At 47.9% G+C, this 23,932-nt stretch overlaps 1 protein-coding gene across 1 annotated transcript in view; it reads left to right on the forward strand.

The window, feature by feature from the left end:
* Positions 1-1,213: 1,213 nt before the first annotated feature.
* The window catches only part of LOC138580096 (transient receptor potential cation channel subfamily V member 6-like), a 353,625-nt gene continuing 330,906 nt past the window's right edge, over positions 1,214-23,932 (forward strand). Inside the window, exon 1 of the mRNA XM_069650375.1 lies at positions 1,214-1,524. Within this exon, the coding sequence (XP_069506476.1) occupies positions 1,427-1,524 (98 nt within the window). The 5' untranslated portion in view covers positions 1,214-1,426. The remainder of the gene's footprint in view (positions 1,525-23,932) is intronic.

Genomic DNA, 23,932 nt, shown 5'->3' on the forward strand with positions numbered 1-23,932 from the left:
CATCTGCATACAACTCTCACACTCTACACAAACACAACCCCACCCCCAAAGCACTCCAAACCGCACACACTTAACTACATCGCAACAACAAAACTTAACCACATAGCCTCGCACAACAATACATGACTGCTACCAACCGAAAAGCTCACCCAAGATCAGCGAACGGTGTTAACCGAACTGTGGCTGCCAACAGCACATCACAGCTCTCTTGCTCTTTTTCCCGCTCAACCTTACTAACCCATCCCACCCTCTTCCCTTTTCAGATCCGCCAGAGCGCAAGTGGCGACAGTGCACGGTATAAATATCCTTTAACATAACATAACATAACAGCTTCCCTGACTTGAAAATGGCGGGCACACCTCCCGTCACGGCTGCAGCCGTGGCAGGATAATGTGTCCCACCACGGCCCACTTAAAGCCCTGAGCGACTGTAAGAATAAAAGAATCACGGGTCGCCAAGTGGGACCATTCTGAGTGACAGCGAACGAGTGCGCGTGTCTTTCTGTGTGTGGTGCAGCATGCCCTCTCTGGGCCTGGCCCGTGGTTACACTACGCACCACAATCCTTGGAAAAGGTGGTGCCAGACTCATTGCATTAGGATAGCCCGGCCCTGTGCGTCACAAGAATCCTCACGCTTTAGGCAACTCAGCCGAAGTCGGATGAAATGTTGCTGCCTCTGCTTTACATGGAGCCAACACCGCAGTGTGCACCGTTCACACTCACTCTGGGTTTCCTCCTTGTGGCAGGCGCCCCCCCCTCTTCCTGTACAGCAGCGCTGCCTGATAATACGTTATATTGCATTTCCCATTTCCCCTTAGCAGTCCCTCAGTGCAAACAGTGTAAAGGGAGCCCCTTTCATCTGCTGCCATCTCAGACTGTATGGCCAAGCTTTGACCTCATGCGGTGACTTCACGTGCAGAAACCACACACCCGGACTAGTATGTGGTGGGTTAGTGCTCCTTGGCCATACATCCCAACACATCCTCTTTACTCATCTTAAAAATGGTCGAGCAGAGATCTTGGCTTTAAAGGCAGTTGCCTGTCATTGTGATGGGTACATGGCTGCAGCCCCGGAGCCACGCCCACCCATGCGAACATCACACCGCAACCCTCACCTCCTGCACGTGTATGTGTGAGGGCCCAGCGGAGCCTCCAGCCACGTCAGTGTGGGCGTGGCTGTGTGTGGTGCACGGTGCTGCCGGCTCGTCGCCTGCACTGTTGTGGCGTCTCTGGTATCCACGGGCAGACTGCATCTTCCGGGGACCTGAGCAGCGCCGTGCGTGCATGGACCCGCCGGCCTCCTGGAAAGGGTGGGCTGTGAGAGGGATGCCCCTTGCTGCAATTTTTACACTTCAGGACCTCCGGCGCCAGAGAGCTCCGGGGCTGCCCTGACTCTTGGTCCCCCTATACGCCGGTGACCCCGCGTGATGGCCCCAAACTTCTGGAAGAGAATGCGCTGCTGCTTCAAGGCGCCTAGACCCCCGGAGCCTGACCCCTACGTGACCCACCTCCTGCAAATGAAAAGGTACCCTCTGAACATTTGACAGCCACGGGGGGAGGGGGGGGCTGGGGCTTCTTACACGTGTACAGCCACGTCTGTCTGTGCCGTGGGGTGGGAAGAGGGTCACACATGGGCACCGGCAATGCTTTATGTGGGGTAAGAAATCGCGAAAGGGTCGAATGCGTCCCGATGGAATCTTTCTGGGCGGGGCCTAAAAAGGGTTTCCCGCAGCATCCAATCCCAAGTAGCCAATAACTCTTTTTAAAAGGGGCGGCCTCGGTGATTAATGGGGTCACACACAGAGCCAACCACGTTTACGTATGTGAGATGAAAGAGTACACGTTCTGGGTTAAACAGTGCGCAAGAAAAATATATTCCAATATTCAACAGAACATCAAACCCAAAGGGGTCTCTGCACACCATGCAATCACACAGTTCTTCAGGAAAAAAATAATTATCCATGCATAATGAAAGACATTCTAATGATCATATTTTAATGCAATATGTGGCAAAAATCAATGCATTCTCTTATAATTTCCTTTTTGAAAAGTATCGCATTTCATGTTTCTTTAACTGATGTTGTGATTTCTAAACGTTGCTGGAGGGGACATCCATTGCCAAAGAGCAGTATTGACACTCATATTTTTAAAGGCATTTGGTAAGGGAGGTTAGTTCGGAGAACCCTGGCAGAGCAATGGCTCAGGAACCATATTTGGAGACTGCCCAATCTGAGTCCGGCTAGCCCTGGCACACTTAAAGCCCTGGGCATGGCAGGGAGCAACATGCGTGTGAACCCACCAGGTGGGCATGCCTTCCGCTGCAGGTGGGCCAGTGTCATGTCTGTGAGCTTGATTGGATCAAAGTAGACTTTCTGGACCCAGAAGAAACCGTTTTAAGCTAGTGATCAGGTGGAGTGTGCGTGACTGTGAAGGTGCGTGTGCGGCACGGCTGTGCTTTCATGTACCATCTTTCATGGACTGATATCATACCAGTGAATTTTTTTTCACAATTCATGCAAAAGACACCATTTGCATCATTTTAAAGAGCATGCTTGCCCTTTTTGCATAGACTTGATTAACGCTTAGCAGTTAAGGGGTTAAGCAATGGGAAGTCTGCCACAGCCTGGTTACAGAGGCGCAACCCTCTCCCGTGCAGCATTTACTCACAACAGAGCATGTGGCCTGCATGCTCACCATGCAGATTGCCCTCCACGCAGGGGTGTTGCTAGGTCTGGAAAAAGTCTGGGGCTATACTAAAGCTGGGACTGTCGGGACTCGGGGCTAGCTAGCCTTTTGGTTGTAGATCCTGAGATTCTATCTTTCCCCTAAACCCCGCTCCCCCATCAACCCCGCTACTGAAACAATATATGTATAGTTTTTGCTTCTTTTACTGCGGTATACATAGGGCCTCATTATGAGTTCAGCGGTGCGGTAAAGTTTTGTCAGTAAAACCGTTACTGTCTGTTTTTTTTGGTAGTAACAGAATTACAGCCAGCTTCATCGTACCGCCAAATACTGGCGATGTGAAGAGGACATTTCCTTGCACCACGTCAGTGGAGGTAAACCCTCCACTTTACCTCCAAATATTGGAAGATGTATCGCAGCGGAAATACCCCTCGCGGTAAATCCTCCAAAATCACAAAGGAGCCCAATGGACTCCAAAAGCGGACTCTAGACCAGCCGTTCCCGTACTCGCAATCCAGTGGTAATTCCACCAGACGGGGTGAGGGCGAGGAGGGTAAATGGCTTTTGAGGTAATTTCAGCTGATCAATCGCCAAACGTGCAAAGAGGGCCAGCGTGTTCATTTGCTCTCTTTCAATAATTATTCTCCCATTCAAAAACTTGCTGAAACTGCAACTTCCAGTTTGAGCGATGCTGTGGCTGGCTGGCACTTCTGTCAATCACAGCTTGTGGACATTAGCATTGTGTCATATCTAGACAGAACTGCAATACTAGCTTGCTTCAAAAAGTCAATGTGCACTTGTGAATGATGGAAACTAATTAAGTTTGTTTATTTTTGGCGTCATATTAGGCTGTTTATTTGGTTATATGTGATATTATCGTTGGAGAAAAGATCAAGGGCGTCTCAATATTTTTTTAAAGGCACTAAACATCCTCCCCAACATATTTTAGGACTGGGACAATTATATGAAAAAACTCAGTCCTAGAATATTTGGGGAAAGTGTTGGATAGAGCCTTTAAAAAAAAATATCGAGTCTCCCTCAATGTTATTTACAGCGATAATATCACTGGAATTTTCAGAAGAAATTCTTGACTTTATGATTTCAACCACAACGAAGACCACAGATTGTTGAGCATGTAACATAACAAACACACGATGATTAACACCCGCTCTTTAGGAAATAATGCCACGCCAGGGTTCTGGTGACATTTACATGATGTATTATGACATCAAGGCCTTTGAAATGATATGATATGACATTTATAATGCGCCTGTACACAAGTGATTCTATGCAGCATTACTGACTCATAATACAAAGTCACTATTATGTGTTGTGACCATCTAATCGGCATAAAGATGGACCAGTGTTGTTAAGTAATATGAAGTTTTTATTTAAACACAGCGGGGAGTCTGTACCCAAGAATGAGACAGTCTCTGTCTATGGCAGTCGCAATGCTGCTGCCTTTGCTGCTCTCACTTCAGCAACCTGCTCCATCTCTTGGCAAAGTCTTTCTTCACCAGTCTCTTGCGGCCTCGTATCCTGCACCGACCTTCCCCTGTTCAGACCTATCCTCGCGACCAGCACCAGAGCGGACTTTATTTTCATCCAGTCTTTCGTGGTGTTAGTCAGTTGGTCTTCACTTTTCATTCCCTCATTGAATGCTTTTGGGCTAGACTGCACAAAAAATACCAGCCTCGCTTATAGTGGGAAAGGCCGCTTTAATGTGACCGGCCGTAGCTTACAAACCGTGCTGGCCAGGTTCCTTGGCTTTACAGACGACAAACCATTAACAGATGTAACAAAACAATGAATTAGGCCCCCTCCCCCTGAACCCTGCCTTCACCCTAGAACTCCACTCACCATCCTTCCCACCATGTTCCCTAAGCCAACGCCTGTCCTTCTTCCATACGTCTTGACCCTTCTTGTACCCCCAGCCCCCTGGGCTAGCCTGTCCATCTAAACAGCTCTAACCCCTCCTTTACTGCACTAATAACCCTGTCGCCTTCCCCCAACCCTCCTCCAAAGGACTGTGTCCCTTGCATCCAGAAAAAAGGTGTTCTTTCTGCCCCAGCCCTCACACTTCACTTCCAACTCAACTTCAATACTTGCTCTGCGACCATCCTAATGTCCAACATGTAATATTCGTTCCCCAACATGGTCAGGTGAACGCTGTCCTTTCTAAACATCTCAAACACCTCATATCCGATCTCGGGATGCTTCAGCAATGGCACGCGCACTCCCCAAACTGTGCAGAATTTCCATATCAATCTTCTCCCTTGTTTTCTCTACTGCTCCTTCTCTAAGAGCCTCTCTCCACACTCTCCTAGGCAACCACTCTGTTAAATATAACGTAACCCCAGCCACTCTGTTCTCAAAAACATAAAGTCACTTTGTAGTTCTTCCCCCAGCTCCTTCATGAGATCATTCTCCCCCGCATGCATAAATACTGCCGCCGGCACTCCATTATCCCTCCGGAGCCACGCAAACATGGGTAATAATTGGTCCCACCTTTAAGCCTCCCAACCCCGACCACCTTAGCCGCACATCATAGTAACTGCAACCCAACTGCATCCCAAACACCCTCTTCCTAGCTTCTTTCCCTGCCGATTTCACCAGGGAGTGGCCGCAGATCTAAATCTGAGGAACGTCTCCAATTCCTTGTGCCGCATCTGTGAAGAATTGTGAGACCTACGCCGTGTTTCCCACACATTCTCCCAGGTCTTTAACGTGAGCCTTACACTTCCCTGATTTTCAGCACCCCAATCTCTTAGTGTCCCGTTCACTCATCCCCAGTTTCTTCACCTCCAATGCTGCTCCTATTCTAAATGAGTGAGTACCAAATGCTTTCCCGTCTTCAAACGATGCTGACAATGCTTCCTCCTTACCCCCAAAACCTGCCCCTCCGTTACAACCACCCTATTCTTTTGCGTAAATAACGTACCTTCACTGTGTCCACACTGCTCCTGCTAAAATTGCCCAGCTATTACCGAACACAAATCTGCCCCCCCTCTCTAGTTGAACCCAGAACCCATTTACCTGCGGGTCCCTTTTTGACTTCTTAATCCTATTCACTAAACTGTTGTCTGACGGATGCATATCTTCCCACCTTAAACCCCCTGTTTGCTCCCGCCACCCAGATATCCTAAAAGCACCAGAAAACAACCATGTAAAACATGCCTTGAACATCCCTCCTTCCGATGACAACCAACAGACCACTTTCAGCACCCCACATAATCTCCCTAGTAACTCTGCTGTCACTGCCTTTCTTCTAAGACCCTTCTCCCCCTCTCCCTAGCACAACCCTCAAGCATCCTTTTCGCCATTTCACCCTCACTTGGCTCAAAAACCCCAAACCATTTTCCATAAAAAGCAATTCCTGACAGTTTCCCCACTATGGTTACCCTTGACAATCCTTTATCAATCACGTTCATGTTGTAATTCAGCATGTCCTCCCTCCTTTTTTTCCCTCGCGTCCCGTCCCCCAGTGCAGCTGCAAGCCCCCCTTTTACAAATTCCTACCATGTTCTCCAGTAAGTCGCTCTGGAAACACCAGCGCGTTATAAATGCCATATCCTATCGTAACTTGAAGCCTAAGATTTCTCCACCTAATGCTGAGTTCTCGATCTACCGGCCGCTTCCCCAGTCCTTTGGGATCTGCTGCCCTTCTTGATTCACTTTCGGTACCAACCCACAGGACCTCTGCTACTGAAAACGAGACAAAGCATCGGCAATGCCGTTATCCTTCCCTGGGACATGCCTAGCTTTAAACAAAATATTATGCAGAAGGCACTACAGCACAAACTCTCTCAACAGTCTAGGCACCCTCTGATCCCTGGCAGACTGTCTGTTCCCAACATCAACTACAGCGGTATTGCCCACATTGAAATTCACTTTTTTAATCTCCAGTTCGTTGCCCCACAATGCCAACGCCACCACCAGTGGAATGAACTCCAAAAAGGCAATGCTCCTGCCCCCTTCTTTCCACCGCAGTGGCCACTCCCCGGCAAACCACAACTGGAGTATTTGTATGTCAACTGGGTATTGGCATTTTTCCACGATCCCTCTACACACACCCATCCCCTATCCCTATCTCCTGCCGTGAAATATTGAGTAAAACGGTGCCGTCCCACGCAACTGCTGCTCTCATGCCGGGAATTACAAATCACACTGGAACAATACTCCTAATTGAAAGCCATTCTGTCTGTAGCTGCCTCCTGCCCCCACCCTGTCCGGTGCGGGGTGACTAGGAAAGGACCTGTAAGGCACATGCAGGCCCATCGCCTCATGCACTGTTGGAGCCGGGCACGTTGGTGCCACCCATTGCAACCAAAATCCATTTCAATCCCCGCACTGCACTCTGATCCTCTCCCATCCTTGCCCGAAATTCCTTGTCGCATTTCACCCATGCAAACCCCCCACAACTCACAAAAGCCTTTCTATTGACATACATATACTTAAACAGTGCTACACTCCTCTCTGGATACTTCTCACAATATACACTGGCATATATAATAAATTCCGATGTCTAGTTCTCAATAATGCCCGGTACCCTAGGCCATGATGCCAGCTCCTTTTCCTCCTCCTTGGACCCTTCTTCTGACCTCACTTCTCTATGAATCAGCTTAAACGTCACCAAACTCCCCACCCCATATTTTCTCCATTGTTGATGACATTAGATGCGCCCTTAACAGCTTTATGTCCATGTATGGCAACGTCCTACCCTTCCCCTTGCCTTTACCATCCTCCTTTTTAAAAATGTTTATTATTTAAAAATGTTTTATCTTCCCCATCCTTCACCTGCCCCCCCCCCCTTCTCCTGGGCTATCGGGTCTGTTTGTACCTACACTGTGTTTCTTCCAATACCCTCTGCACGTACCAGTGCAGCTGCCCCTCCCCAACACCCACCCTCCTCCCAAAGCACGCTCCTTTCTCCCATTCTCCTTCGAACTAGGCCAAAGCTCCCTCATTCTCTCCTTTATCCTTGCTCTGTCCTCACTCTCCACCTCTTCCTGCCCCCCAATTCACCCTCTTTGATACTCTCCCCCTGCCCTTGAGCCCCTTCTCCCCAAACCATCCACTCGTCCTCCCCCAAATCCTTCTTCCATACCGTATACCAATCCTGTTTTCTTAAACCACTTACTCCTGGTTGGTCCTCTTTGTCAAGACCATAAAATGGAGAGCATCGACACCCTCTCCCGAACCACAGAAGCCGAATGGGATTAACCCTGACACCCTTGTCGGCACGGGTCCCTGATGTTAGAGGTAACCATGGGGCAGCCAATGGGGGAAGAGGGATTAGGGAGAGGTTGTGGATAGGAAGGGGGAGTTAGGAAAACCATAAAGCGGGTTAGGGTAACGGGGTTGGATGGGTAGGGGGAAGTTAGGAAAAAGCACCGTAATACCATGTAATACATATCCCCGTAACTTGACCTCACCTACTTGTTGCTTGACCTGCATGACAAAAGAACTGGCATAAGCACTGTCCCTTGAACCTGCTCTTGCAATGCTAACCATGTATTCAAAGATTAACATTCATTACCCTCCAACTTGAACAACCAACCACAGCTGGACTAATAACACCAACATGGTAAGCACATGAAATGGACATAGCAAGCATAATGGAACATGCAACAGGGGAATCACCCCACGTGATTCACATGACTCATGGCCTGAGAGGCAAAGCGTGGCATTGAAGGACAAAACAAACAAATAATATGTTGCAAGCAAATGAGTCTTTCCCCTAGTTTTGCACACACTGGGCCTCATTACAACCTTGGTGCTAAGTGCACCAACTTTATCACCATAGTGTAAACTCCGTTTACACCAAGGTGGATGGCGGATTTACCGCCCCATTCCAAGGTGAGTGGGGCGGTAAATCCCCATTTCCCATTTTCCCTTCCCCATTCCCATTTTTGCCCCATAGGGCATAATGGGAGTGGGGAAGGCGCTATTAGCATCATGGCAGGTTAGCGCCATGGATTTTAACGGCTGCTAAAAGCAGCGGTTAAAATCAGAATAGGCGTTAAGGGTTAACAACGGCGTTAACCCTTAACGCCTGGGTCGTAATGTGGCCCAATGAGTAAATGTGGCGCAAGCACTTAACTGAAGTCCGGGAGCCTCGTGCGGCCGCCTGGACGATGTTGCAAACTGCAGGATAGTACCCTAGGCCCTCATGACAAGTCAGGCGTTAAGGGTTTATCGGCGCCGTTAACCCTTAACGCCTGATTCACACTTTAACGCCTGCTTTTTGCAGGCGTTAAGTCCAAGGCGCTAAGCGACCTTGGTGCTAATTACGGCACCGTAATTTACGGTGCCGTAATTAGCGCCTTCCCCATCCCCATTACGCCCTATGGGGCAAAAATGGGAATGGGAAAGGGCAAATGGTGAATGGGGAATTACCGCCCCACTCACCTTGGAATGGGGCGGTAATTCCGCCATCCACCATGGCAGAATCCGGCATGGACCATGGTGCTAACAGCACCATGGTCCACCGCCTGACTTATAATGAGGGCCCTAGTCTCTCGGTGTCACCACCACGTGGCCTGGGTCCTCCTTCTCCCCTACAGTGCTTGCTGTGCCTGCTCCGGTCCTGCGCTCACTCCAATGCCGCACTCGCCCGTGCCTTTATCCTCCATAATCCACAACTGGCGTGCCCGGCAGTGGCTTTACATGTGTAACATCTGACTGCGTGCAGCTTTTGACTGCACAGGCAAATCCACCCGCTTCCAGGGTCCTCTGGGAAATGTAGCTTGCAGCCTCCCTAAAACACAATGCCAGGGCCTGATGGGCTACGTCTATGAATACAAGAAAAGGTAGCAGGCGCCCCTCTTTAGATAGGTGGTCTGTCAAAATGTCGAAAAAAAAAAAAAAGTCGCATGACAAACATGTTGAAAAAGAAATGTTGAAAAAAAAAGTCGAATTTATTATTTTTTTATTTATTTTTTTTGGGTTCGGTAAGTAAAAAAAAAATTTTAAAAAAGGGGGTGAGGGGGGACCCGCGCCCATTTAAAAAAAAAAAAAAAAGGATTGAAAAAGAAATTCGACTTTTTTTTGACATTTTCTTTTCGACATTTTGACTTTCGACATTTTTGTTTTCGACCAAATCACTATAAACCCTTTAGATAGAACATGGCATGATAACCTGTTCTGTGTTTTTTTTCTTCCCACTTTGAGTGTCAGCAGCCATTGCTTTCTGCTCACTGTACCTTTCACAGATGGGAAATATCCATTTGCATATCAGTCTTTGTCCCGCCACTTGGGCAGTCCAGCACCGAAATGAAACTATTCTTCCCTGTATGGCATGTCCACCCCAATGGTCCTGCATCCTCTGCCAAGGGGAGCCATCCAGGGTACCTCCCCGGCCATGCATATCAGTTAGGGCATCTCTCCTTTACCACTCCTTCTGCTGCCCTGGTGGCCGCACCGCGATCCTTCCACTGTCATTATTGGTCTCCGGGGGAACTGCCCCAGTTCCTCCCACACTGCGGCTCGATGATGAGGATGGCATCCTGCCTCTTCCCTAACGGTCTTCTGCAGGTACTTTCTTTACCGCCGAAAGCTCCTGGGATCTCCCCCCCCCCCCAATGCCCCCTATTTCTTGTTCACTTATATCAGCCCTTCTCCCCAATTCTTCACCCCTCTCGCTTACAACCTCGGTCCTCTGACTGAAAGCTGGATGCCATGTGTCACTTTGACCCCTAGTAATACTGCTAAACTGTCCCTGAGGTGGCCTTCAACCCTGGATGCCCTCTGTGGAATGTCTGACAAAGACGGATGAGCAGGGTCACTGAACCCAATACACACACTTCCATTGGTTAACAAATCAGACTGGTTGGTTTCACTTTTGCAGAGAAATTTAATACACAACGTAAATTTTATCCAACTTATTTCCAGGACACTCGTCAATTCACAGAAGGTGTCTACATATGATACGTTGGTGCTCACCCAGGACAAATACCTCGGATCACGATACAAAACATATACATATCTTGAAGGATAACATGGGGACAAATGTACAAAATCATTAAAGTGTGCTTAATTACACAATTCTTAACAGTGTACGAGTTAGACACTGGGACCAAAAGTCAACACGGCTGTGTTTTGGCCATGTGAAGCTGTATTATGTAGCTGCTGTTATGTCGGCCTTCCTCAGGACGGAACAAATTGTGGTGGGAGGGTCCTGTTGGCTCTGTCAAGAGATGGACAGAGACGTGTGTCAGAAGTGTATGTAGGGTTGTCGACCAAACATTATATTATTAATTAATGGCACCAAATGTATTACTCAATATGCAAGTTACACTGTTGAGACCACTCCAAGATCTTACTGTGTTCTACGAGCTGGGATCACGGCGTAGATTTTGACATCTGGACTGCAAAGTAGTCCGGGGATTGTAACTGACAGTCAACTGCTGATGCGTACCAAATGAATCTGTCAATATGGACCAATGATTGTATCAATTTGTAGTCATGAAAGGGTATTGATAGCCCCCTGTGTACAAATGGACAATCTTACGCTCTCTCTCTGATTTTGAGGACTCCGTCAGGGACAGATCCTAAATATCTGAGCCTCCGTGGTTGGTTTAAAGGCACGGTCAAAATGTATACATCTCGCCTGCAAACAGAGAGATGCCTCCATTAGTGACCTCTTCAAGTTTTAAGCATTGTTTAAAGCACCCACCAAGTGGGGGTTCAGTCTGGCGGGCACCCCTGCCATGTAATGGCATACTGATACAACGCTGCGTGTCTCACCAAAGTCATAACAAATATGGGCACTGCTGCCCGAACGTGAGTTAGTCTGAATAAGGCTTCTTACTGTGTGCTAGTTTATTGTTGCGCATCTAACACGTATAGTGTTGCAGGGCCTCCGGCGGCCTGCTGTAGAACGCTGTGTATGTGTTGTCATGGCCACTGCTGCTTTATGTAGTAGTGGCCGGTGTCCAGTCAACTCGTCGAAAAAAAACTGGTCGACTGCAATTTGGTCGACGCAATTTGGTCGAAAACCAAATGGTCGAATTTTTTTTTTTATTTATATATTTATTTTTCGGGTTTTCGTTTAGTTAAAAAAGGGGTTTTTAGAGAAAAAAAGGGGGCTGGGGGGGACCCCCCCCCCCCCAAAAAAAGGGTTAAAATAATAAAAAAATGTTTTCGACCATTTGGTTTTCGACCAAATTGGTTCGACCATTTGTCTGGTCGACCAATTTTTTTCGACGAAATGTCTGGCAACCGTAGTGGCCATCTAATCTACTGCCAACATGGAAGTGTATGGTGTAGTGCCTGGACACATGCAGTCCGTACGTCCTGGGGGGCACGTAGATCTAAATTAGGTAATTTAGGTATGTGTACCCTGTAATTCATTAATTACTACATCTGTGTTTTACATGTATACGTCAGTTGCCATGGCAACCTGACGCGGTAACGTACAGTGGTGCCTTGATAATGTGCCACACTCGATTCAGATTATATTCCCAAATAAGATTAAAAACATCGTAGCTTTCTGGTTGTGGTAACGGATATCCTGGACATCGGAGCCCTACTTCTGTTGAGGGATGAAGGGCGTCATGGCAACTGGACGCTCAAACCGCAAGCAGTTGCTATCTACAGTCACTGGGATAGTGTGCTCGAGATACACAAGGGATTCAAAGTGTATGAAAAATCTCGCTTATCACAGTGCTCGAAACACAGTGGCTGTCTTGTTATTGAGATCAGAGCCTCACTTCCGTCGAAGGTGTCTTGGAATGCTCAAACACCAAATGTTCATTTATCTCCGATTTATATTCTCACATGAATATGATATGTGTATGCTTAATCTGATTATCTGCAGTGTTGTTAGCAGTGGTGGCCATTTTCGCTGCTAAACGCACACTGCAAATAATCAGAGTAACCATACAAATATGATATTCATGTGAGAACTTAAATTGGAGGTATATTAAATGTGGTGTTTAATTAGTGATATTAACATGCATCGAGTTTATTGCAAAATAAATCAATGAAAAGAAAAAACACTAACTCTCTTCTAAAAAAGAAATTGAAAACAAAAACGCAAGCATGGTTTAGCACAGACCGCACAAACATGACCATTTTCTACAAATGACCTGTAGATGGCACGCGGAACACCACAAAGGGTAATGCCGAAAACACCCAAAAAGTTAATTATCTCGGGAAAGGGATGACCTACTGAGCTAGAAATAAGTGCATTGATTAATAAAGAATATTCCATGCAAAATTCATGATGCCAGACCTAGCCATTCATGAGGAGTTAAGTCCTCAAGATCAACACCATGTACAAACACGACTTTGTTTTATATACATATAGATTTATTTTTATTTTATTGTATACAGCACAGACATAGATTGAGAACAACGTAACACTGTACAAAATGTGGGAGGCCAGCATTTGGGCTGGCATATTTTAACACTAGTGCAGTACTGTAAATTGTGGTCTGTGCGTTTACTGGGATTAGTCCTTGGTCAGAGTGTTGGTTAAAACCCCACATTTTGTAAGATTTGTGAAAATGGAGAATTTTGGGGGCATTCAAGTCGATACCGGGATAGAGTTCCAGAGGGTGGGTGGGTGACAGGAGAGGATTGTTTGTGGGTCCTCTCTTTGCCAATGAGTTGATTCGAGTCGGTGTGTAGATTTGCTGCACGAAGAGCATGTGCCACCAGATATGTGGAGCTTTGCCGCCAGATACGATGGTGTGCAACATGTGACTGCTTTGTAGATGATATATCCAGTCTTGAACAGTATCCTGGCTTGGAGAGGAAGCCAATGTAGTTTGCACAGGATGGGGTTGATTTGAGTGAAATATCCTTGCACCCGTAGTAAGACATGCTGCAGCATGGTGGACTTCTTTTAGTGGAGCCAAGTGAGCAGCTGGCAGCCCTGTCAGGAGGGCATTACCCCATCAATGTACACGACCACAAGGGCCTGCACTACAGTCCAAAATTCCTGCTGCAGAATGAAGGGTTTGATTTTGTAAATGGTGGATATTTGGAGCCAGGCCATTTTGGACCTTCTTGGCTATGTGTTTCTGGAAGGACAGGCTGATGTCAATGGTGAAGCCTAAGAAATCAAGAGTTTCGGATCAAACCCTTCTAGGTGCATATCGTTGAACCACTGTTGGATAAACTGTTGTTTAGTGGGGGGACGGATGAGGACAAATTCAGTCTTGAATGGGTTAAGTTTGAGGTAGGCAGTCCACAGCCAAGACTGGATAATGGCCAGGTATTCGCGGAGGCGACTGATTCTGTGGGTTTTTTACTCTCATGTTTAACTGAGTATAGTCTGAATATTGGTGGATAGCTATATTGGGATATTTGAAGAGGGGGCCCAAAAGCTCCATGTAAATGTTAAAAAGGATCGGTGAGAGGACGAAGCCTTGCGGGACTACACAGGAGACTTGCAGTCAGTTAGAATACAACATGTTCATCTGGACAGCCTGGAGTGTACCCGAGAGGTAGGAGGTAAACCCTTTCAGGACAGGGCCAGAGAATCCCATCCCATCTGTGAGGAGGGAGAGGAGAATGCAGTGGTTGACGGTGTTGAATGCAGCTGCGAGGTTGAGGACAAGGATACATGAGTCGCCCTTATCCATGATTTAGAGGACATCTTGGAGCACCTGGATGGTGGCCGTCTCATTGCTACACTTTGCAGAACCTTGACTGAAAGTAATTAATGAGGCATAGTTGTTCAATTCTGTTGGATAATTGTGTATGAACTACTTTTTCCAAGATTTTGCAAAATAACAGGAGGTTCGTAATGGGCTGGTAGTTGGCCAGGTTGTCTGAGTTTAGGGTCTGTTTTTTCAAAAGAAGTATTATGCCAGTTTTGAGGGTGTATGGGAATGACCCTTCTGTGAGGGAGGCATTAACGATGCTGAGGAGTGCATTGAGCGCTTTGCCCATCAATTGGTTATTGATGAAGACTGGGATGATTGTGTCAGAGTAGGAAGTAGGTGTGAGGGAGGAAATTGTTTTTAGGGAGTGCAGGGAGGGAGAGAAGAGCAAATGTGGTCCAGAGGAGCAATGTGCGTGCTAGGGTGAAGGGAGGCTAATGCTGCGGGAGGTTGAATTGATGATCTTTCTGATTTAGTCCATTTGTTTTATAAATAAAGTTGTTGATTCTGTCACATTTTTGCTGAGTTGCTGGCACCTCTGGGCCGGGTGAGGGTTTGGTACAATGCTTTACTGCTTTAAAAAGGGCTTTGCTCCTGTTAGAGGCTGCCACGAGACTGCCACGATGGTCTGGAGTGGTGGCCAGCTCTGGCCTCTGTGATTAGAATCCTATGGTTGGCGCAGAGAGTGTTGAGTTTGGCGAGATCTCCAGGGTTAGAGTATTTGCACCACCCTTTCTCTAGGGCTCTGAGCATTTGTTGGAGGCGAGCTTGGAGGTGTTCTAAGGGACAGATTTTTTGGTGTAATCCCATTGAAAAACGCTTGATAAATCAGGACCTGTGTCTTAATATTCTGAGTCCCATTTTCTAGACCAGCTTTTCAGGTCCTGTCCCCACGTTCCACACTAGTGCCGGGGGTGCTGGCAAGCTATTTCTAGCTCCAACGGCCATGCCCTCGGGACAGCAAGCGCCAGATATAGTCAAATATTAATATAGTGTATCATTAAAAAAAATAATTTAAATGTACAATTTTGTTAACCGTCTGTAATGACAACCTTTCAAATTCACTGAACATAATGGTTAATTAGATGTTTAAGATTAACCTTATCTTAGAAAACCTTTGAAATTTTATTGAAAAACCTTTGCTCAAGGGGTGTTATGGTTTCAGCGCAAAACCTAAATAACACAGATATTCACCAGTTATTTTTTTATTTATTTGAATTTGGTTAAATTTCTTCAACTTTTACAAATTTGATTCACAATGTACAATGTACAATATACACTTCACTTCTATGAACTTGAATCATGTGTAAAACTCCTTTTTAGAATTGATCAAGGTATAAAACAAAAGCGATACAAATACGCATTCAGACATAAAACCACACTAAAAGGAAGAATACACAATCTATGACCTCTTACACGGAACAAACCCTGAAAATCAATTCTAGTTCAAATAAATCACATAGACCTTCCTATTTTTAATAAAACCCCAAACTACTATTCATCCTGACGCAGGATGAAGACCTACCATCCTCTGCCACAAATTTTCATTATTCACATAATTGATATTAGGCACAAATTGCCTAAAATTTAGCTTAGGAAGGAAGACAAGAGCTGGACAAGATAAAAACATATATTTCCATGTTTCCATTTAGTAAATGTTTTTGCAGTGACCATTTTTGGAATAGGTCCTCTTTTAGCTGAGATTCCTCTTGTCGGTATTCGGTTAGCTCGAAACCGTAACGGAGTATTACGTACAAATGCGTTTGGAAAGAAAGACAAATGGGGCACCGCTAACATGCCTAATCTTTTATGTTCCAAAGTTAAATGGTTCAGCGAACTATAGCCATGCTTAGCTTCGGTAGAAGAAGTCCAATCCACTTCATAAAATGCAATTTAACGCTCCCATGATTTGCAACAAGATCACTCTGGGTAGATCCCAGCCCATTCAGTAATTCCGAACGCTGATCCATCAAATCGCTAATTGTACCATTACACCGACTGTCTGTTAAAACACCTAATGTGGCTTCTCGCCTCATAGCACTTACTAACACTTGCCACTTGTATCTGCTGCTCACGCATGAGCACAGACCCCCCCAGCGCCTGCCCCCACATCCCCCTCTTCCCTCTGCACTTGCACATTCTGAATAGTCACAGGGCATAGTAGGTTCGTCTTTTAATCCTCCACTGTATTTTTGCTTCAATCCCATGTTCCCTCCCTGTTGTGCCTAACAACACATGCACAGTAAATAAATTAATAAATCAATTAGAATACTCTTCTTTCTACTCTGACTTCGCTTGGCTTCTCCGTTCTCCAGTGGTTCAAAATGTTAACTATTGAATCGGTCATTCGCTTTAATCGATCATTCACTATCTCTCGGGCTGGTAACCGCTCCACCATGTTTCCTTTCTTACATGGTGTTCTGAAAAGGGTCACTTTGGATTCCCTTCTCTTTTCCTTTTGCACATCTCTTCTTTCTGCTATTGTCTCCTCACCTGGACTATCTTCTCGTTTCTAAGCTGATGACTCTCGCATCTTTCCTGTACGCTACTATCTCTGTGTTTCTTCTCACAATCGCGTCTTGAATGCACATCTATATCCTACATCTAAATCCCTCAAAGACTGAAATCCTCTTCTTTCCTCCACTATTCTTCCTGAACCCCCTGAAATCTCTTTTCCACCCTCCGATCTCCATGCACCCTCTTCAGCATGCAATCTAGGCGTTGTTTTCGATTCTTCTTTCATTCTCCACTCACATCTCTAATATTGCTCGCGCCTGATACTTTCAACTTTACAATGTACGTAAAGCCCACCCGTTCTTACTTTTCATGCTACAAAGCTTCTTATATCAACCTGTCTGCAGAGGCGTTGTTAGGGGATAGCCCCAGGTCTTTTGGTTGTAGCCCCAGATAGAAGCTCAGGGGCTAAAACCAAAAGGCTGGCGAGCCCCGAGTCATGACATCTCTCCGCACTCTGCTCTCTGTGTCCTTGAACCCCTATTTTCTACTTCCCTCAGCTCCCTTTCCTGGCTGTTATTTGAATCTCATTTAATTTGTCGCTTTTATTGTACCATCTTTAAGTACTTAGGTGGCCTGGCCCCTCCTCATCTCTCTGCAGTAATCTCATGCCATGCTGCTTCCGCCCTCTTGACTGCCAGGTCCAGGCCTTACTTGTAGCCCCATACCCACTATGTGTCCAATGTCCCATCCAGGGGTGTTGCTAGGTCTGGAAAAGATCCGGGGCTACGCTAATTTTGGGACTGTCTGGACTCTGGGCTAGCTAGTCTTTTTGGTTGTAATCTCTGAGCATCTATCCGGGGCTACAACCAAATGACCTGGGGCTATAGCCTCCTCAGCCGCCCCCCCCCCCACCCACTAGCACCGCATCTGGTCGCTTCCCATCCTTCTCGCTTCTAGCCCCCACACAATGGAACCCCGCTTCACATGAGTTCTTCTGTCTTCTCTGCCTTAATCATTTGTATGCACTTGTAAATTGAATTTCATATTTTTTTTTTTTACTATTTCTTATGTGCAGCGCTTTGGCAAAAAGTAATTAATAGATACATATGCCCGCTCTCAGCATGGCATACTGTATAATGCCACATCAACAGCATACAGCCGCGGTGGCACCAAATCTGCAGGCTCCCCACCATCTACCAGCCCCCGGAATCTCCTCACTCCACCCTTCCATCCTCACGCCGGAAGTCGGCTAACCCCGCTTCCGCCTCAGCCTCCAGGCGCTTTCACGTGGTGTTGAAAAGTGGAAACACAATGGGCCTCATTCCGAGTCGGGCGGTAAGGGTTAACGGTCACTGGTAACGAGACCGGTGCCGTTAAACCCTTACCACCCTATTCCGAGTTCCCTTTGTGGGTTGGAACTTAACACCTGCTTTTTGCAGGCGTTAAAAAACCACCCCGCAAAGGGACCTTGGAGCTAATTACGGCACCGTAATTTACGGTGCCATAATTAGCACCTTCCCCATTCCCATTGAGCCCTATGGGGCAAAAATGGGAATGGGGAAGGGCCCATGGTGAATGGGGAATTACCGACCCCGCCAACCTTGGAATGGGGCGGTAAATCCGCCATTCACCATGGCGGAGTCGGAATGATAACTGCGTCAACCAAGGCGCTAATAGCGCCTTGGTTAACGCCAGGGTCGGAATGAGGCACAATGATCTCTCGCATGTTTTTTGTGGCAGGGTGCGGTGGTGGTGGTGGTGGTGGATACATTATCGATCACTGTGACCCCACACACCGCACCAGACCCCCTGCGCCACTCGCCCATAGTTCCCCGAGGCTCCCGGGGCCTGTCATTTCAGGGGGAGGGGGAGGAGGGGGGGGGATTGACTGGGACCCCTACACGCTGCTCACTTCTCGGCTTCTGACGCCTCACACACACATGTGGCTGCACAGCACCGGCGGAATGCTGAAAGACTGCATTGCCGCCACCCGGCGTGAACCTCTCTGCTGTTATCTGTTAAGAAAACAAGGCAATCGTCAGCATTTACCGGCATAATCACTCCATGCCACGAGATGAGTTCGCTTTTGGATTCGGCCTGAGGCAGAGTGAGCATGTGTGATTTGTATTTTGTGCCTACTCCGCTTCCGTCTTCCTCATTAATAAGTGAGCAGTGTGACCAGCGTCTTCCTCATTAATAAGTGAGCTGTGAGCAGTGTGACCAGAGCTGTGAGCAGTGTGACCAGCGTCTTCCTCATTAATACTTGAGCTGTGAGCAGTGTGACCAGCGTCTTCCTCATTAAGAAGTGAGCTGTGAGCAGTGTGACCAGCGTCTTCCTCCTTAATAAGTGGGCTGTGAGCAGTGTGACCAGCGTCTTCCTCATTAATAAGTGAGCTGTGAGCAGTGTGGCCGGCTTCTTCCTCATTAATAAGTGAGAAGTGATCTGTGAGCAGTGTGACCAGCTTCTTCCTCATTAATAAGTGAGCTGTGAGCAGTGTGGCCAGCTTCTTCCTCATTAATAAGTGAGAAGTGAGAAGTGAGCTGTGAGCAGTGTGGCCGGCTTCTTCCTCATTAATAAGTGAGCTGTGAGCAGTGTGACCAGCTTCTTCCTCATTAATAAGTGAGCTGTGAGCAGTGTGGCCAGCTTCTTCCTCATTAATAAGTGAGCTGTGAGCAGTGTGGCCAGCTTCTTCCTCATTAATAAGTGAGCTGTGAGCAGTGTGGCCAACTGTGATGCTGGAAATGTATCAGAGGGACAGGGCCTCTGAATCCTTGTCCTTTTCTGCCTTTTATCGTGTGTTCTGTTATGTTTTCTGCCCAGGAATCCATTTGGGACTCCTGGCAGTGCAGCTCTCTCTTTTGGTTTGGTGAACAGACCCCTGGGATACCCTTATGGCACCCATGGGTGGGGGGTACAACCCTGTGCCCCTAGTGTATGTTTTTGGGCACCTGTGGGTGGCCCACAGAGCAGGGTATGGGCTGGTGGCAGCTCCATGCTGAATTGGACAGGTGCTCTGGGTGTCCTCCATTTTGGGATACCCAGGCCCTGCCATTGGGATCAGTTGATTCCTGATAGAAACAAGATGGCCCCTGTGGCCTCTTGCTTTCTATTGCCTGTTGTCTTGTTTTCCCAAAGTCCTGGGATGCCCTGACTCTGTCCCTTCCCCCTGACTGGCTGTTGGGTGGAAGTTCCATATATGGTGTTGTTGTGAAGGCCCAGCTAGACTGACTGGAGCCTTCCCAGTGACTGTATGTTATGGGTACCTCCTGTGGGTGGGACCTGGGTGAATGGAGTGTGTGACCAATATACACTCCTTGTTGTGGTTGTCTGGTTTCTGGCATGAGAGACAAAGACTGAGACAGCCCTGCCCGAAACTGGCCTGAATGCAGTGTGTAGTGTTGAATGGCTGGGTACTTGTCCCAATCCACATTCCGTGTTGTGAGTGTCTGAAAGGGAGGAGTGTGGCCTGAATGCACTGTGTGCCTGATTGGCTGACTGACTGCATGAATGCCCTTCTGTGTGATTGGCTGCTGTGTGTGTGCCAGCAGTGTGGATGAGAGACAGAATAGTATATCTGGGGACCTCTCACCACTGGAAATTGTTCAGAAGCATTCAGAAGCTGAGTCTCCACTCAAGAGTAACTGGATTTGCTGATCCTCGACGTCCAGCTGGAAGAAGAAGACTTGCTGTGGCATTTGCTTCGACGGAACTGAAGGTTGTCGAAATCGTCGAGGACTGACCCGAGAGAGGACCTGGTAAGGCGCCCTCTTCCCGTGCTCCGAGGGACCATCGAGCACCGCTGAATCTTCGCCGAAGCGCCCTGGAAGTCAGACCCTCGAAAGGCTGCCGACCCGAGACGGGACCGCCGAGGAGATCGAAGTGAAGCACCCGGACCTCGACGCTGTCGAAGTCCATTGCCGTCGACCAGGGTTCGCAGGTCTGTGTAACCGCTGGAGGCCCGTCGAAGTTGTGTGCCCAGCCGTGGGAACCACTTGACGCCGTGCCGCCGACGACCGGAGCCGTCCGCTCCTTGCCTAAGAACATTTGCCTTGAAGGACTCCCTCGTCCGCATCGTCGACCGCTTTTGCCCTGCCGGAGAAAGTCGAGGACGACCAACGCGCCGAGGAGAATCCGCCGGTGGGGTTCCCGCCACCTCACGATCCCAAAGACTCGAGCGACTCGACGCCCTTGCTGGGCTCCCGTCTCTACAATCTTTGCGGTCCAGAACTATTGTCATCGAGGTGCCCCGCACACCTCCGCCGTGCAGGACGCCGACGCCCCGACGCCGACGAGCACCGCTCGGACGAAGCGGCCGCCTCTTCGACATCGTTCTACCTCGTTCGTCGACGGACGTTCGACGCCCCGTGCCTCCCGCTTGAAAGGGAAGGCATTCAAGAAGGGCCGTCGATTCCCCGTCGCCGAACCCCGAGGTCTTCGACGTTTCTCTACGCCTCTCGACGATCCGTGACTCCTGCTTAAAAGGGGGTCATTCAAGAAGGATCTGTCGACGCCTCTTCGAAGAACTCGACTCCACCAGGTACATTGGGGGGGTAAAAACATTGTAGGAGAGAATAAGACTGTTGAACAATATATGGACTGGGCTTGTGTCATATCCCTTTATTTTACAGGTTGCCCAGGTGGGGGGATCTCCACCCAGAACTGTGTCCAGTGGTAGGGGCCAGTATTCTGCCTATTGTTTCAACCCTCTGTTATCTCTCCTCTCTCTATTGCTGGTTTCCTTCTTATTGATCTGTGTGCCATTTTAACAGTATTGTGAATGCACTTTAATGAGGTCTAATATTCGTGGTACCACTTTAGAATTGTAGATATTTCCCATTGCTGATTTTCCTGAGCACAAAGTGCGTTATTGTGATAAGTGTACATAACCCTTGAATATTAATTATATAAAGACTGTGTTTTCAGTAATACAGTGTGTGGACATTCCTTTGTGGGGGCTTGGGGATACACTGTACTTAAGAACCAGCCTGCATCACCTCCTGAGAAGCTAGGCCTTGATTGCTCGCCCATCGCTACCGTATTAGAGAATCTTGGCTGGGGTCCTCTGTGCCTCCCCTCTACCATATAGAGAGCAGAAGTACAGACCCCCCCACCGGTCTTCTTTACAAAGCTGGTGGCAGCGGTGGGATGCTTATGGTTTTAAGACTCAGTGTATAACCGTGCCACTTACAAAATATCCGCACTTTATTAGATTAAGGTTTGGGTGTGTACCAAATAACTGCATTACAAGCAATGGAGGCCATTGCAAATGGTAAATTGACTCGGATGAGCTTAGAGGCTCTCCAGAGTGCTTGTGAAGCCAGGGAGTTAGACTTTGTGGATAAGTCTAGGGCTGAGCTGATAGCTGCCCTGGTGGATTACCAGACTGATGGTGAAACTCTTGAGGAAGGGGGGGATGCAACCAGTGAGGACTCTGCCCCTGGGGTTGTCGCTGAATCTGTTTCTGGGAATGCCACCATTCCTGCTGCCTCTGTTCCAAACCCCAGCAATTCCATGGAACTTGAGTTATTGAGGATGAAGTTAGCCTTTGAATATCGCAAGTTGGAAATAGAAGCTGAGCTTAAGAAAGAGGAGCTGGCACAGCAAGTGGAACTCAAGAATAGGGATCTTGAACTCAGAAATAAGGACCTTGAACTCAAAAGCCAGGACACTGAATGTCAGAGAATCCAGCTAGAGAAAGCTAGAGTGGAGACTTCAGCTAGATCCAGTGAGAGTGTCAGGTCCCCAGCCACCAAGTTTATGAAAGATTTGGTTGGTGTGTTTGTGGAGGGTTCAGATATCCTCCAATGGATTGAAGCGTTTGAAATGGCTTGTGCAATTCATGATGTAGATAAAAGAGATTGGGCTAAGTGTTTGTTAAGCAGAGTGCCTCAAACTGGATATGACTGTATTCTGAAGCTGAGTGTGGAAGAAAGGGGTCAGTATGAGTGTATGAAGTCTGCTTTGATTGCCAAGTTTGGCAAGACACCTGCCCAATACCTTAAAAGGTTCAGGGAATTTAAGAAAAGAGAGAATGTGTCTTGGGTTGACTGGGTGAGTACTGCGCACATGAACATGATGGGGTGGATTGATGGATACAAGGTGAAAACTTTTGTTGAGTTGTCCCACCTCTTGTTTTTTGAGCATTTTTCTGAAGCCTGTTCACCAGAGCTGCGTCAGTATGTGGCTGACCAGAACATTTTGGACCCCTTTAAGCTGGCTAGGTTGGCTGACAAGTGGGTCTCCCACCGGGTGTCCCCTAAGGACTCCAGTGGGAAGGACAAGGACAAAGAAAAGGGGGCCTCTCAGAAAGCTGAGGAGTCCCAAAAGCAGTCACAGTCGGGTAAACCAAAACCTTCCTCTCCTAAGACCCAAAAATCTAGTGGGGATAAGTCCTCTGTGGGTGGGAATAAGAGTAGTGGTCCTCCTGCTGCAAAGCAGGCTCCCAGTGGTTCCAGTACCGTACCCCGCACTCCTGGCACTTGTTGGGATTGTGGGGCTCTGGATCACAAAAGGGGTGACCCCAAGTGTAAAGGTAAGGCACTTGGAGTACAGGCTGTCAGCCTGACCTACCCTTACCCCGTGTCTGAGGTGGAGGCCACTGTCCTCCCCTCCTCTACAGGAATCACATTTGGTGCTCCAGTAGAGATTTCCTTAGTGTCCCTTGGGGCCTGGGACCAGTACGCAGAAGTACTGGCGACTATCCCACAGAACACCCGTAGATTTTTGAGAAGTGTCCTCTTGAATGGCCAGCCTTCTACTGGTTTGAGAGACACTGGGGCAAGCATGACAGTGGTGGACAGGACCCTGCTCAAGCCAGAGGACTATGTAGGTGCTCCTCTGAGAACCACCAGGTTAGCTGGTGGGCCTCCCAAATTATCGCCTGTAGCCCTAGTCACACTCATGATTGGAGACAAGACAGCAAAGCTTCCTGTCCTGGTTCAGGACAATGTCCCTGCTAACATTCTGTTAGGAAACGATCTAGTAGAGTTGGGGTTGATCTCGGATGGTCTTCCCATGACTGCTGCTGCAGTCACTAGGTCACAGGTGACACCGGGTCTGGCTGTGAGTCAGGTATCCGAGCCAAAGGCGAGGCCTAAGGCAAGAAGAAGGAAGACCAAGAAGGCCACCTCTGTGGAGGGAACACCTTCTCTTCCTGCTGTTCCGACAGCACCCAA

The sequence above is a fragment of the Ambystoma mexicanum genome, chromosome 3p (assembly GCF_040938575.1).
Source record: "Ambystoma mexicanum isolate Mex_15411 chromosome 3p, UKY_AmexF1_1, whole genome shotgun sequence".
NCBI classification, from domain to species: domain Eukaryota; kingdom Metazoa; phylum Chordata; class Amphibia; order Caudata; family Ambystomatidae; genus Ambystoma; species Ambystoma mexicanum.